This window comes from Halyomorpha halys, unplaced genomic scaffold (genome assembly GCF_000696795.3).
Source record: "Halyomorpha halys isolate HHAL.00 unplaced genomic scaffold, Hhal_1.1 Scaffold614.1, whole genome shotgun sequence".
In the NCBI taxonomy this organism is placed as follows: domain Eukaryota; kingdom Metazoa; phylum Arthropoda; class Insecta; order Hemiptera; family Pentatomidae; genus Halyomorpha; species Halyomorpha halys.
Genome location: NW_027111364.1, coordinates 103,018 through 115,234, shown reverse-complemented (window position 1 = coordinate 115,234; position 12,217 = coordinate 103,018). Strand labels below are relative to the sequence as shown.

The following is a 12,217-nucleotide window of genomic DNA, read 5'->3' as shown; positions in this document are numbered from 1 at the left end:
GAGGCGTGAAAGGGAAGTGTTTAGAGGGCCTAAGCCTTTGTGTATAAAGAAGTCCAGGAGGTCAGGGTTACGGTTAGGATCGGTTGGCCAGTATGTAGGAGAATTGGGACAAAGAATGTTGCATCGAAGGGAATTGATAGCAGACAGGAGTGATCGGCCACGGGAATTGGTGGTTCTAGCTCCCCATTGTTGATTTTAAACAGAATTTAAAGAAGAAAAATAAATTAAACGGTATGGTGGACTGATAATTTTATTGTTGTGAAGGGATTTGGCCCTCGATGCCAGTGAACAAATTGGGTACCCTGAATAGAATAAAAAAGAAAGATTTTCCAATGTACTATAACACTAAAATGGTGTTAACCTACTACAGGAGATGTCCTGGGATATTCCAAATGCTCATTTAATTTATTAATGAAATGGTACCCAAACTGGGTACCCCAAGCACCTGCCAGGGGGTGCTGTAGGGAAATGCCAATTTCTGAAAATATAACAAAAAATTAAAATACCAGAAGTAAAGTGTAATTCAACATTTAATTAGCACTTTTTTTTTTTTTTTCCCTACACATTCAACTGCTCAAAGGATAATAATTTTTCAGTCAAAGAAGGGTGCCATGGCAAAAAAAGTTTGGAAATCGCTACTCTAATCACCCTGCGATAATCCTCGGAACTCAACAATACCTTCTGCCAATTTTTGCCATTCTTTTTTTAAAGATTTGTCTAAACTTAATTTTTTTAAAATAATATTAATGTGAACCCTCTTCAACCCATGGAGGATCATGGGGGGTTCAGCACTCTTTTTAGAACAACGGTTAATACAAGAAAGTGATTTTTTTAAGATCATGCTCAACCACCAGTTTTTTCCTAAATTAAGGATACCCACTTTACAAGGCTGGGTAAACCCCCCGAGGGCTCCAGAACCCACAGGGTTGATCCACGATTACAGTGTAACTTAACATAATTATAAACCACAGCCGGATTCGAACCTAAGTCCTCGGAGTAAATAGCATAGTTCCTTACCATCACGCCTTCAATTATTTATTTTTATGATACATAATTAATTTAAAGAAAAACTATTGTGTAATAATTAACAACATTTTCAAGTTATTTTATGATGCTTTTATTATGTTTTTTACACACGTTTGTGGTGTCTCAACTCTTTTTTTAAATGAATATCTGGCTTGTGCATTTATAAAATCCCCTCCCCTGAAAAAAAAGGATAGATGACCAAGTTTATTGAAATGATAAAAGTGTCAACATTGGATAGATAAAGACACAACTAAAAACTATTTAAATAAATAATACCAGAAAAATCCAGGTTATGTAAGTATTAACCACTTTGGACTTGCCCAGTAAGAGTATTTTCTATAAAATCACACAAGCCATTGTTATTTTTACTTTGTTGAGGATTTTTTTTTTTTTAATGTTAATTGATTCTCAGAATACGTTTATAGCTTAGAAAAAAACATTATGCTCTGGATTAAATAATACAAAATATATTTACCTTGGGGAAATCCGAAAACTGTACTTGAAAATTCAGTACAGAAGCTAAGTAAGCCAACTGTTCGGTAGGCCTGACAGATGAATTTTTGGTTTGGCGTTTCACTCCAGCAAGTGCATCGGCTGTTGGTGAAGAACCTTCACTCAAATACTCTTTGGCAATGGTGGCTTTCAAGTTGACACCTAACATCAACAAAGTAGATACTAAGTATGGCATATTTTTTAAAATTGTATATATAATTACTTAAGAGAAAAGGTAACAATTAATAAATAAAACAACAAACAAACCAAAATTTAATAAATAAAAATATCATTCACAAATATAAACAAATGAGGTAGATAACATTAATAAATAATATATATAATGGAACAAAATCAAAAACGAATTATACACTTAAGAAATTTGAGACAATTGGTTGTAAAAGATGGAAACCGAAATTTTTTATGAATTGAAGTTTTTGGTATCACTAGCTTTTTTTAAACATGATTTCATAAACTGTTGAAAAAATCTTCAGGAAATTTGTTTTCTTAAAATAATAATGTTGATACTAAGTTTTGGTAAGTGACTATGTTCCACTACATAATACCTCATATCTAGAAAATAAATGACAAAATGTATAAAAAAAAAATTATTAAGTTACCACGCTTTATCATTGTTCCAACTGATAATTATTATCTTCACAGTGGTTTACCATAAATAACAGCAATGATATGAATCAAATTAAGTGTCATTGGAATGAATAATTTAAACAGGACTTGTTTTTTTGTGAGTATACATTTTTTTTTTATAAATTTCATCTTTGATTTTGAATTTTGGATTTTATAATCTTAGCTAAAGTTTATTATTTGTTGCTTACTACTTTTATTATCTCATTAGGTACTTAGATTCAATGATCAATTGATCTAACTACATTACGAATAGAAATCTAAGAGATATGTTCATATTTTTTTTTCATACACAGAACATACAATTATCAAAATTATTCTGTCCAAATTTGGTAATTTTTAAAATAAGAAGACAAGTGTTTCTTTTTTGAGACTCAATATAAATTTTCTCTTGACATAATAAAAACATTATCAAAACAGAAATTTTTGTTTCATATGTACTACACCAAAATTAATTCAAATTAGGTATATTAGTTTTTAAAATTCATTTGAAGTTAATTTGAACCAAATTAAAATTACTATTTTACTAAATAAATCAAATGGTATCCTTGTTTAGTCTCAACAATCTTTATTATATCAATAGTCCAACATTACGGCCGATTCGGCCATCTTCAAATATAAATTCTCATCTCACATTAAAATTTAAAAAAGTTTTGCAGGCTATTTTGCCCAGGTCATTAATTATAAGTCAAAATCACCCTATTTTTTCAAAACTTCATAAATTTTTAAAACTTTTAATTTCCTATTAATCTACACTATCACTATCATATAAACAAACTCTTATCTTATAAAAATTACTATTTTATTGAAAAGATGTTGAACATTTAAAAAATAAATTGAAATTAGGTACACAGTTTTTTTTTTAAATTGATTTGAAGTTACTTTGGATCAAATTAAAATTATTATTTTATTGAAAAGATGTTGAAAATTGAAAACAATTCATCAATAAACAACACATCTTATATCTCAGGACGATGTGAGAAAATAAAAAATTATAAGATTTTTATTTCCTGGAGGTTTCACCAGGAATGAATAACAATGAAATCAAAAAATCCTCTGATTACCTTTTGTTAATAATTAAGGTGTAATAATACTAGAAAAATAAATCAACATGTTTTCTTAGATTAAAAGGAGGTGGTTCGAGTTGGGGTTAAGAAATATATTTATGCACGTAAACATTATTTCTTTAATTTCTATTTATTTAAATTGAAAGATTGAAAATTTTTATTTCTTGGATTTTGTACATTCAGGTATCAATCTACTATTTTAATTGTATTTTTGGCAAAGTAAAATAAGGACATTTACATGCGCTATTTGTTTGTAACAACGACACTAAGCACAGTTTATAATAAAAGACTGGCAGCATTGTTCTGTTTGTATAGTCAGTTCATTTTGAGGCCCCTCAACGGCCACCAGCTCCTGTCGCTCTGTATATTGCACTGTGTCTGCACACAACAGCTAACTACTATAGTGATACCTAGCTGTCATTAACGTACTATCACCTACACACACAGCATTTGTCCTCAACAGGCCAAATAGATAATTAAAAAATAGTTCCAACTATCGGAGTTATTAATAAATAAAGATACAGAGTAGATAAAGCTAAAGTTTGATCTTGGAAAATCGATTTTATTTAAATGTCACTTTTATTACTTTAGCTTTATCAACTAAATATCTTTTTATTTTAACCTCGATGAAAACCCGTAGTGTGGATTGAAATGTTGGTCATTAGTAAATAGTTGAATCTATTTCTTAGCTGTTTTTCTAGACCGCAATCCAGACCATCTTCTAATTCACAGTCAGTCAATCATCAATGTGTATTTTTTCTTACATATCTATTAAATATAAGAAATAATCGCAGATAAGTAGAAAAGTTATTACTATCATAAATAGAGGGTTAAAAGTACCTGTGCCTGGTTTGTGTCCATTATTCGTGGCCTTGTTGTCCTTCATAAGGATAAGACCAGGTACAAGTTGTCGGCCTGAAACCCCGCCTTCCGGTTTTTCATCGCTAAATCTTACCTGATAAAGAATAAATCAATTATTTTTAACTGTAGAAAAACTTACAGATTATGCTAACTTCATTCATGATTATTTAGACTTAAAAGCATTTTTTACAACTAAGTCTAAGAGGAAGAATTTATTTTAAAAATTTTGTTCAGTAATGGTTATCTTTAATAATTGAATTTTTTTATAGCTATAATATGACAGAGCATAGTTGCGACAAGACAGTGCTAAACAAATAAACAGACAACTGATAGATTAGGATCCCAAGGTTAGAATGCCTATCAAATAACCTGCATAATACGAGGAATGTTCAGAAAGAAAGAGAATTTCTTTTTCAAAATTTGGTAACACTGAGGAGTAGTGGAAGTCCCTGAACACAACAAACATTGAATACCCTCGTCAGTACAAAATTTAATCTCGTAGTGTCCACAGAAGACTCATATGGGTGTAAAAAATTTTGAAACAATGAAGAGATAAACAAGAAGTCTTGAAGTGGACGAACAAGATAGTGGGATAGTTCTATGATGAGGGCATCATAACAATTGTGCCATGATTTACAACCTGCACAGAACAGGAAGGCTATGTGGAAAAATAAGTAGCAAACGCGTACATACCTACAATATCTTGTAATTTTTTTTTTACTCAAGAATTGTAATAATAAATCATTTGTTTAATTATTTTTTTTATATTTTCTTATGAGCATTTTGTTTATTCAAGTAAATAAAAAAAATATATTTAAAAAAAAAATTGTTACTGTCCAAATATTTTAATATAAACAATTACCAACAAATATATAAAGTAAGAAAACTAAATACGCTATTAGCTTAATATTTATTTCATCAATAACAAATCTTATAATAAATAAATAATATAAAATATAGAAATACTTTGTGCTGTTGTTGGGAAGGCTGCGATTGTGACTGCTGAGACTGGCTCTGAGGAAGCTGGTGACCGCTCCTGCTCAACGTCGGGCTCGCATATCCAAGTTGCTGAAGAAGGCCTTCGGCGGCATTTCGTTTGGCTACTTTCTTGTTTGGTCCCGATCCGATGTACGAATGTTTCCCCACAGTCACCTTTAAAACATAAATCAAAGAAAATAAATTGGGCACTATAACAAAAGAAATGATAAGATTCGAGAATTTGTATAAATGTACTGGTTCAAATAAATGTTAATATATTCAACTAAAACAAGTTTGGTATGAACTAAAAGTAAGCAAAAATATAAATCTGCCAAATACAAAGGGCAATAGACCATTTCTGTTGAATAGGAAGTTAAAAAATTATCAATATTTGAACATTGAAAAGTGATTTTAATATTCAATTAAAATAAATCACATCCATGAAGTTTCAACACTCTTTATTAATAACTTCAAACGTCCAACTTGACCATTATCAAGAACAATCTTAAAATATATTTTCAAGAATCCTCCCACCTACTCTTCGGACATTAACCAGTCAGATCAGTGTTAACTTTTCAGGGATCCGTTCATTACTAAACCCTACAAACCTTATACCATCTTATTCATTGCAATACTATCACCTTCTAGATTCACCAGTTATTAATTTGTCCATCTTTGGTCCGAATATTTTTTTGCAATACTTTATTTTAAAAACTTTAAGACACTGTTCCTCCCTTAGTTTCAGAGGCCATGTTTCGCATCCGTAGAGAACAGTAGGAAGGATAATAGTTTAGTAAATTCTAAATTTTAAGATTTTGGACAGAAGGCATGAGGCTAAGCAGTTTCTAAATTGAAAAATAATAAGTATTAGACCGCTTTTACTTTTCTTATCAATTTTGTATTTTCTAGTTACCTCTCAGACCCCAATAACTTATACCTCTCTACCCGCTCAAAAGTATTTCCTCCAATATCTATATAATATATAGAAGGTCCTATACCTATATAGATAGTTATTCATCACGAAAATGATTTTTTCTAAAAATTTTAAAATGATTCACTAACTATTCGGAATGATAATCGAAAGGGAAAACAAAATACTTTTGTATAACAGTTTCATAAATGAAAACAACTGTTTTACAATACTTACTTCCATGATGAACTCTCGCCTCCTCGGAAGACCACGTTCTTCCCGTAGAGTATAAACTGGTTCCCGTTCTTTTTTAGCCTGTTGGATTTGGATCAAACGAGAAATAGGATTCATTTCATCGCTGTTATCACGTTCATCGTACTTGGTTTCCTAGAGGAAATAAAATAAAAACATGTACTAAGCAGCTAGTATTATCCTTAGTTAACCTAACAAAAGTATTTGCATCAAGACTACGTGGTTATTTTATTAAAACATAAGAAGATGGCCAGGGTTATTTTTTTAGGTTTCTTAGGTTGGTTCAATGATTTTTAGTAATAGTAAATGAAGTAACAGCTAGAAAAAGGTGCGTTATAAATCATGTTTTAAAAGGTTTTAATATACTCTAGTTAATTATCATATATTGACATCAGTTTAATACCTGAGAAATAGGAGTTTCCTTAATAATATTTCTAGATTTCTTTTTCCCAGTAGTAGCTTTACGCTTCGCACGAGCAAGAGCGGAGGCACAACCAGGAGCTGTAACAGTTGTTGTAGGCGGGAGGGTCCTGAGTTGTTCCAACATCTTCTCGGCAGCTCGCTTTTTCGAAATCTAAACATAGTTTGCAGTTTACAACAAAAATTATATTTCAATAATCAATTATGATTTCAATAAGGAGGAAATTTTAAATAAGGCAGAAAACAAAATTACAAATTTTACAATTTACTAAATCTTTCTATAAAACCAGAAACATTAGTGTAATATTTAATATAACAGATATTTAAATAATTAAAATGGGATAAATTAAATTAGAAGATATTGGTATTGGTATTTAGTGGGGGAATAAGTCTGACAAGTGGGCATGATGGTTCTTTTTGCGAAGCCATGAGGGAAATTTCTATTTATATAATTTATATATATTTTTTTTTTTTTTTGAGGTTTTTTTATTGTTGTTCAAATAGTTGTAATTTAATTATTTTTATACCCACTGGCTAATCTCCAGCTATCCTCCCAATAACTTTATCAGTTGTTCGATATAAATCAAATATTGCTATCAAATCGCTGCTCTGGAAGTATAATGACGCAACTGTAAAACTGACTTTATTTTGTTGGTGGCTCAAAAATGCATTTACTAAATGTTTGAAAAGTAACAAAATTGCACTTAACAAAATTCCTTTCATGGTGAATTTTTAAATACAATTTCACCAAATTAAAAACAACTAGAAAACACATTTTGAGTCCACCAAGACAATAAAGACAATCTCACAAAATTTACAGTTGCTTCATTATACTTTTAGAACAGGAATTTTTTCAGCCAAGACTCCCATTGGAGCCCTATACTCCCTAACCTGGTTGGAGTCAAGTTTTGTAGGATCGGCACTTCATGAAAAAAGTCAACGCTCCAGGCCAGATTTGAACCGGCACCACCAGTAGATCTCAGATTAGTAAGACTTGTCTCACCAGACTAACCACTGAGCTAAGGACGGCCCCAGAACAGGAAATTGTGCTCATATAATAAATTGCAAATAAGATTATTGTGTTATTCTACTAAAAAATTTATTAAATACTCCTTTTTTTATTACCGCTACTGCAGTTTATTAAGTAATACGCTAAAACATATTTGCGGCTCTTGTACAGCATGTGTACAAGTAGTATAATGGTATAAAAAAAAATTGTTGGAAGATAGTCTGGGAGGCGATCAATAAAGGTATCAAAATAGTAAAAGAAAACTATTTATTGTGAACCAACATTTGCAGGGCTTTGTCAGGGCTGTCAGATTGAATAAGAGCAGTCGACTGAGTCGTCCGCTCTCTTTCAATCTCAAAGCCCTGCAAAGTGAGGAGAAACATTGGTTAACAATAAATAGTTTACTTTTACTATTTTGATACCTTTATTGATCGCCTCCCAGACTATCTTCCTACAATATACTACAAATGGTCAACTATCTTCTTCTAATAAAAAAAAAAGAAGGTTAATAGCCTTATTTCTAAAACTCATATTTCCTATTCTGAGCTTTAAAAATCAATAAATAAAAATAAAATTACTAACCTTCTTTCCGTTTCCTTCACCAGTCGTTTCGAACTTATCGCCTACACAACATCTGGTTACAAAAGTTTTCATATGAGGCTGACCCTTTTCAGAGATAACTTCAAAAAGAACGGGAAGATTCCTCTTTAACGCTATCTCGTGAACTAAGGATATTGGTGACTTAAGTTCGGTCTCCTGCTCGGTCAGTCCACCTAATATAGTGAAAAAATTATATATTATTACTCTCAATGATAAAAACTTTCAGGCTATTGATTTTAATTGATTTATTAAATCCTAATAGGTTTTTAAATAATAAATAATTTAAACCCATATATGAAGTAAGGAATCAACCAACATTTTTTTGTTGTGTTTTTTAAGTTAAATCAATATTTTTTTTCATTTCATGATGATAATTTTATTCATTTCAAAACCACAGCTCTAGCTATATCTATAATAGTGATATAGAAGGCCGCTGTGATTTATGTTGAGAAATTAAAATTCTCAAAAAAAATAATCGATTTAGGTAAATTATAAAACACAATTTCATAGAAATGATGGTTAGTTCCTTGTTAATGGAGGTTAGTAAAAAAGTAAATGACAAAATAAAGACTAATCATATACATAAGTAAAAATGTACCTGATAGACGATTTCTAGATAGTAAATAAATTAAAACTATTGCCTATAATTTCAAAAATTATCAAGGTCTAGGTGACAAAGGAATGGAACACTGACTATTTTTCCAGAGGAATGTTTGGTCTCCTCCCCAAGAAGGAACACTCTACCAGATGGCAGGAAAGAGATCCAAAAGGGTATAGGGGTGAAAAATATACTTATCGAGGAAAAGGGGGACAAAAACGGAGCCATAACTAATGGTATTATTGATAATATCTATATTTTTATAAAGAGTTAAAGCTTATTAACTATGCCAAATAGATAATACATTGATAATTATTGACAATCCCCATAATGTAATTATATAAAATTATTATTTTATTTATATATGATTTGAATTCTAGTTTGAGACTGGTTTGTTTATCAATTATAATAAAAAGAGAGAGCTACTTCTTCAAAAGAGCTCTGAGAAATGATAAATTGGAATCAAATTATCAGTATCAATTTATAGAAATCTTAATTATGTCAATATTTTGTTTCCAAGCTCTCTTGTAAATTAAGATGTGCCTTATTTGTAAATATCCGTAGTAAACTTAGTTATCTTATATCTCGTTAAATTCAATATTGTAAGAATAACATTTTTGTTAGAAATTATTTATTTTAAACATATATGAGATTCAAATAATTATATATTTAGAAAATGCATTGATATAAAACAGATATCAATTGCTCTGTTACTGATACTCAACTAATAAGCAGTCCAACTGATTCTTCCAAAAAAAAAAAATACCCGCTCAGAGCCAAGAAAAAATGGTATAACTATTTAATAGTTACAGTAATGTCACATTGGGTTAGGCATAATCATTAATAGTACAAGTAAAGTCAGTGAAGTAACTACTGCTTTAACAATCATATATAAACGCCTTGACAGTGAACTATCATACACTTTCAGTAATTGTGGCAAAAGTGGTAGCCACTACCATGGTAGTAACAAGACAGTTTTACTGGTGGACTGGGTCTGGCGTGATCATTAATAGTACAAGTAATGCAAGTGGACTAACAGTTGCAATAACTGTCATATGTATACAACTTGACAGTGAACTGTCACAACATATCAACCTTACAAAATGTAATTACAATAGGTGAAAAAACATTGTTCATATATATTTGCCCAAAAACTTAAAATTGTATCAGCCACAGGCTCCCAAAACAAATCTACCATTGATCCCAAAAACAAATTTGCCTAAGAACTTAAAATCTGGGAGTTTCGACATGTTTTGCTTTGTCACCCTCCACGTGACATACAATCGTAGCGACAAAGTACTGTTGTCACGTGAGAGGTGACATACAACCGATAAGGGTTAATCTTTAAAACTTGATTTGACAGATAGAATAGCCTGTAAACCAGCTACATCTAGTTTTAAGTAAATTGGTGAACAAGACATATTAGGAAAAGATTCAATATTGAGAATACCCTATTTCATCAAAACATGCCACAGCAGAGGGCTCTGTGGTATCAAGCTTTTGATCAAGATAAATATTTAATACTTTCTTTAATAGGTCAGTTCCCATAATGAAGCAATAGAAGTATATGATATGATATATAAAATAAATAAATGAGATTTCTGAAACCTCTACCCACCTCAGGATAAGGTTAGCCAGAAAACAAGCATTTGAAATCTGCGAAATGATGGGGATATAAAAGTGAAGATCCCAAAAATGTATTCTCAAACGCCAATCAAATTTACAGGGTCGGTGTAGTTACACAAAATCATAAAATTTGACAACAAAACAGCAGGAGTGGAAGAAAAAAGTTGAGACTGGACATCTAAGGAATAAAAAAACCAGAAGGGTTTTTATCTGAAGGTTTGTTCTAGAACCAAATAAAATAAATAGATGGATAAGACATCAATTCTTGCTAGCTTTAGCGCAGAGGAGAACATATACCTTGTAAGTCCACTTCTTACAACCATGAAAGCTATCATAATTTAACAGATTGACTCCATCTTTTCCTAATAAAAATGGACAATTAAAAAATAGGAAACATAAATATAATTTCATACCTTCTTCTGATCCTGCAGCAAATAAAAGGGAAAACATTCTTTACTAAAGAAGAGAGGTATAGAAAAGACAAGTTGTTCATTTTCATATTTACATCAGTATGGCATCAGCCATATTTTGAAAATCTTGAAGTTAGATCTTTATTTAGAAAAATGGTAAACAATTAAAATCCGGACATTTTACAATTAAAATACAGACATTTTATCTATACATCACTTATCTATTAAAGTAGATAAATAGAATACCGCAGATAGTAGAATTGGCAGGGCAAGTGTCATCGAGAGGCAGACTGTGCAGTAATTGAAGTGCTTTGGAAGCAGCGTCGTGCCGTGCAGCTTGTGCCGAGTTACCTTCACCAGAAAATTCACGTTCTCCGACCTTTACGACAACTTTATACAAAGGCGCTTTATTTCCTGGACCATAGAACCTCTGCAATATTAAAATTTTATTAAACAAAAAGAAAACATAAACTGAAAGAATTAAAAATTTATAAACACAGGATATCTACAAAAATCTGTTGGTGGGATTACCAACTTAATAATATTCTACTCATAAAGAAAATTCACTGAGTTGGTAGCAAAAGCGAGTTAAGATAAAGAGATGTGTTTAATTCAAACATTACTAAAATAAATTAATAATAACAATGTTAATTATTTACTTACAGGATCAACACGGTTGAAACCACCTCTGAAATTAGGTTTACCTCTTCCATAAGGGAATGTGAAGTGGTCGTTATAAGGCTGTAAATAAAATAAAGGAAACATTTAAAAAAATATGGAAATACATATTATTAAATTACAAGAGAAGGGTGTATCTATTATTAATAGTTATTTGGTTAATTTATTAATGGTCTTTCCAATCGAGATGCAGAGAAAGCTCTACAAAGCTTCATGAGAAACACTTCTAATTCCTCATTTTAGCTCCTGCCATGACCATCAAAAGGAAGAACGCTGAAGAAGAAAAATGGTTATTTTCTTTTGGGATCAAGCAATTGTATGGTTGAAAAAATATAAACACTGAACTTGCTTTTATTTATTTTAATAACTCATGTTTCATGAATAACATGAATCAAAGGGAAATTAAATCATCTGTGTTACAGGGATAATGCTTGACAAAGCATATAAAATTGTTTTACAAGGTTATAAGAACCATAGTTCTTTTCTTGATAATGAAACTAAAAAGAGGGGAAACATTTTTATACTACATAAATGTACTTCCTAGTTAGTAAAATAAATATATATAATATATAATATAGGTGACTAGTCTAAGGATTGGCTCTGAAAATCCCAACTCTAAAAAACTTGTGAAATATGTTCATATTA

At 30.7% G+C, this 12,217-nt stretch overlaps 1 protein-coding gene across 7 annotated transcripts in view; it reads right to left on the bottom strand.

Moving 5' to 3' along the window:
- Nucleotides 1–12,217, bottom strand: part of stau (double-stranded RNA-binding protein Staufen) — a 38,835-nt gene that overhangs the window by 5,338 nt on the left and 21,280 nt on the right. For all 7 annotated transcript variants that reach the window (XM_067049368.1, XM_067049369.1, XM_067049366.1 and 4 more), the window contains 8 exons: nt 11,558–11,635; nt 11,141–11,324; nt 8,243–8,433; nt 6,635–6,805; nt 6,217–6,366; nt 5,058–5,243; nt 4,071–4,185; nt 1,502–1,680 (listed from right to left, as the gene is read on the bottom strand). In XM_067049368.1, the coding sequence (XP_066905469.1) occupies nt 1,502–1,680; nt 4,071–4,185; nt 5,058–5,243; nt 6,217–6,366; nt 6,635–6,805; nt 8,243–8,433; nt 11,141–11,324; nt 11,558–11,635 (1,254 nt within the window). The remainder of the gene's footprint in view (nt 1–1,501; nt 1,681–4,070; nt 4,186–5,057; nt 5,244–6,216; nt 6,367–6,634; nt 6,806–8,242; nt 8,434–11,140; nt 11,325–11,557; nt 11,636–12,217) is intronic.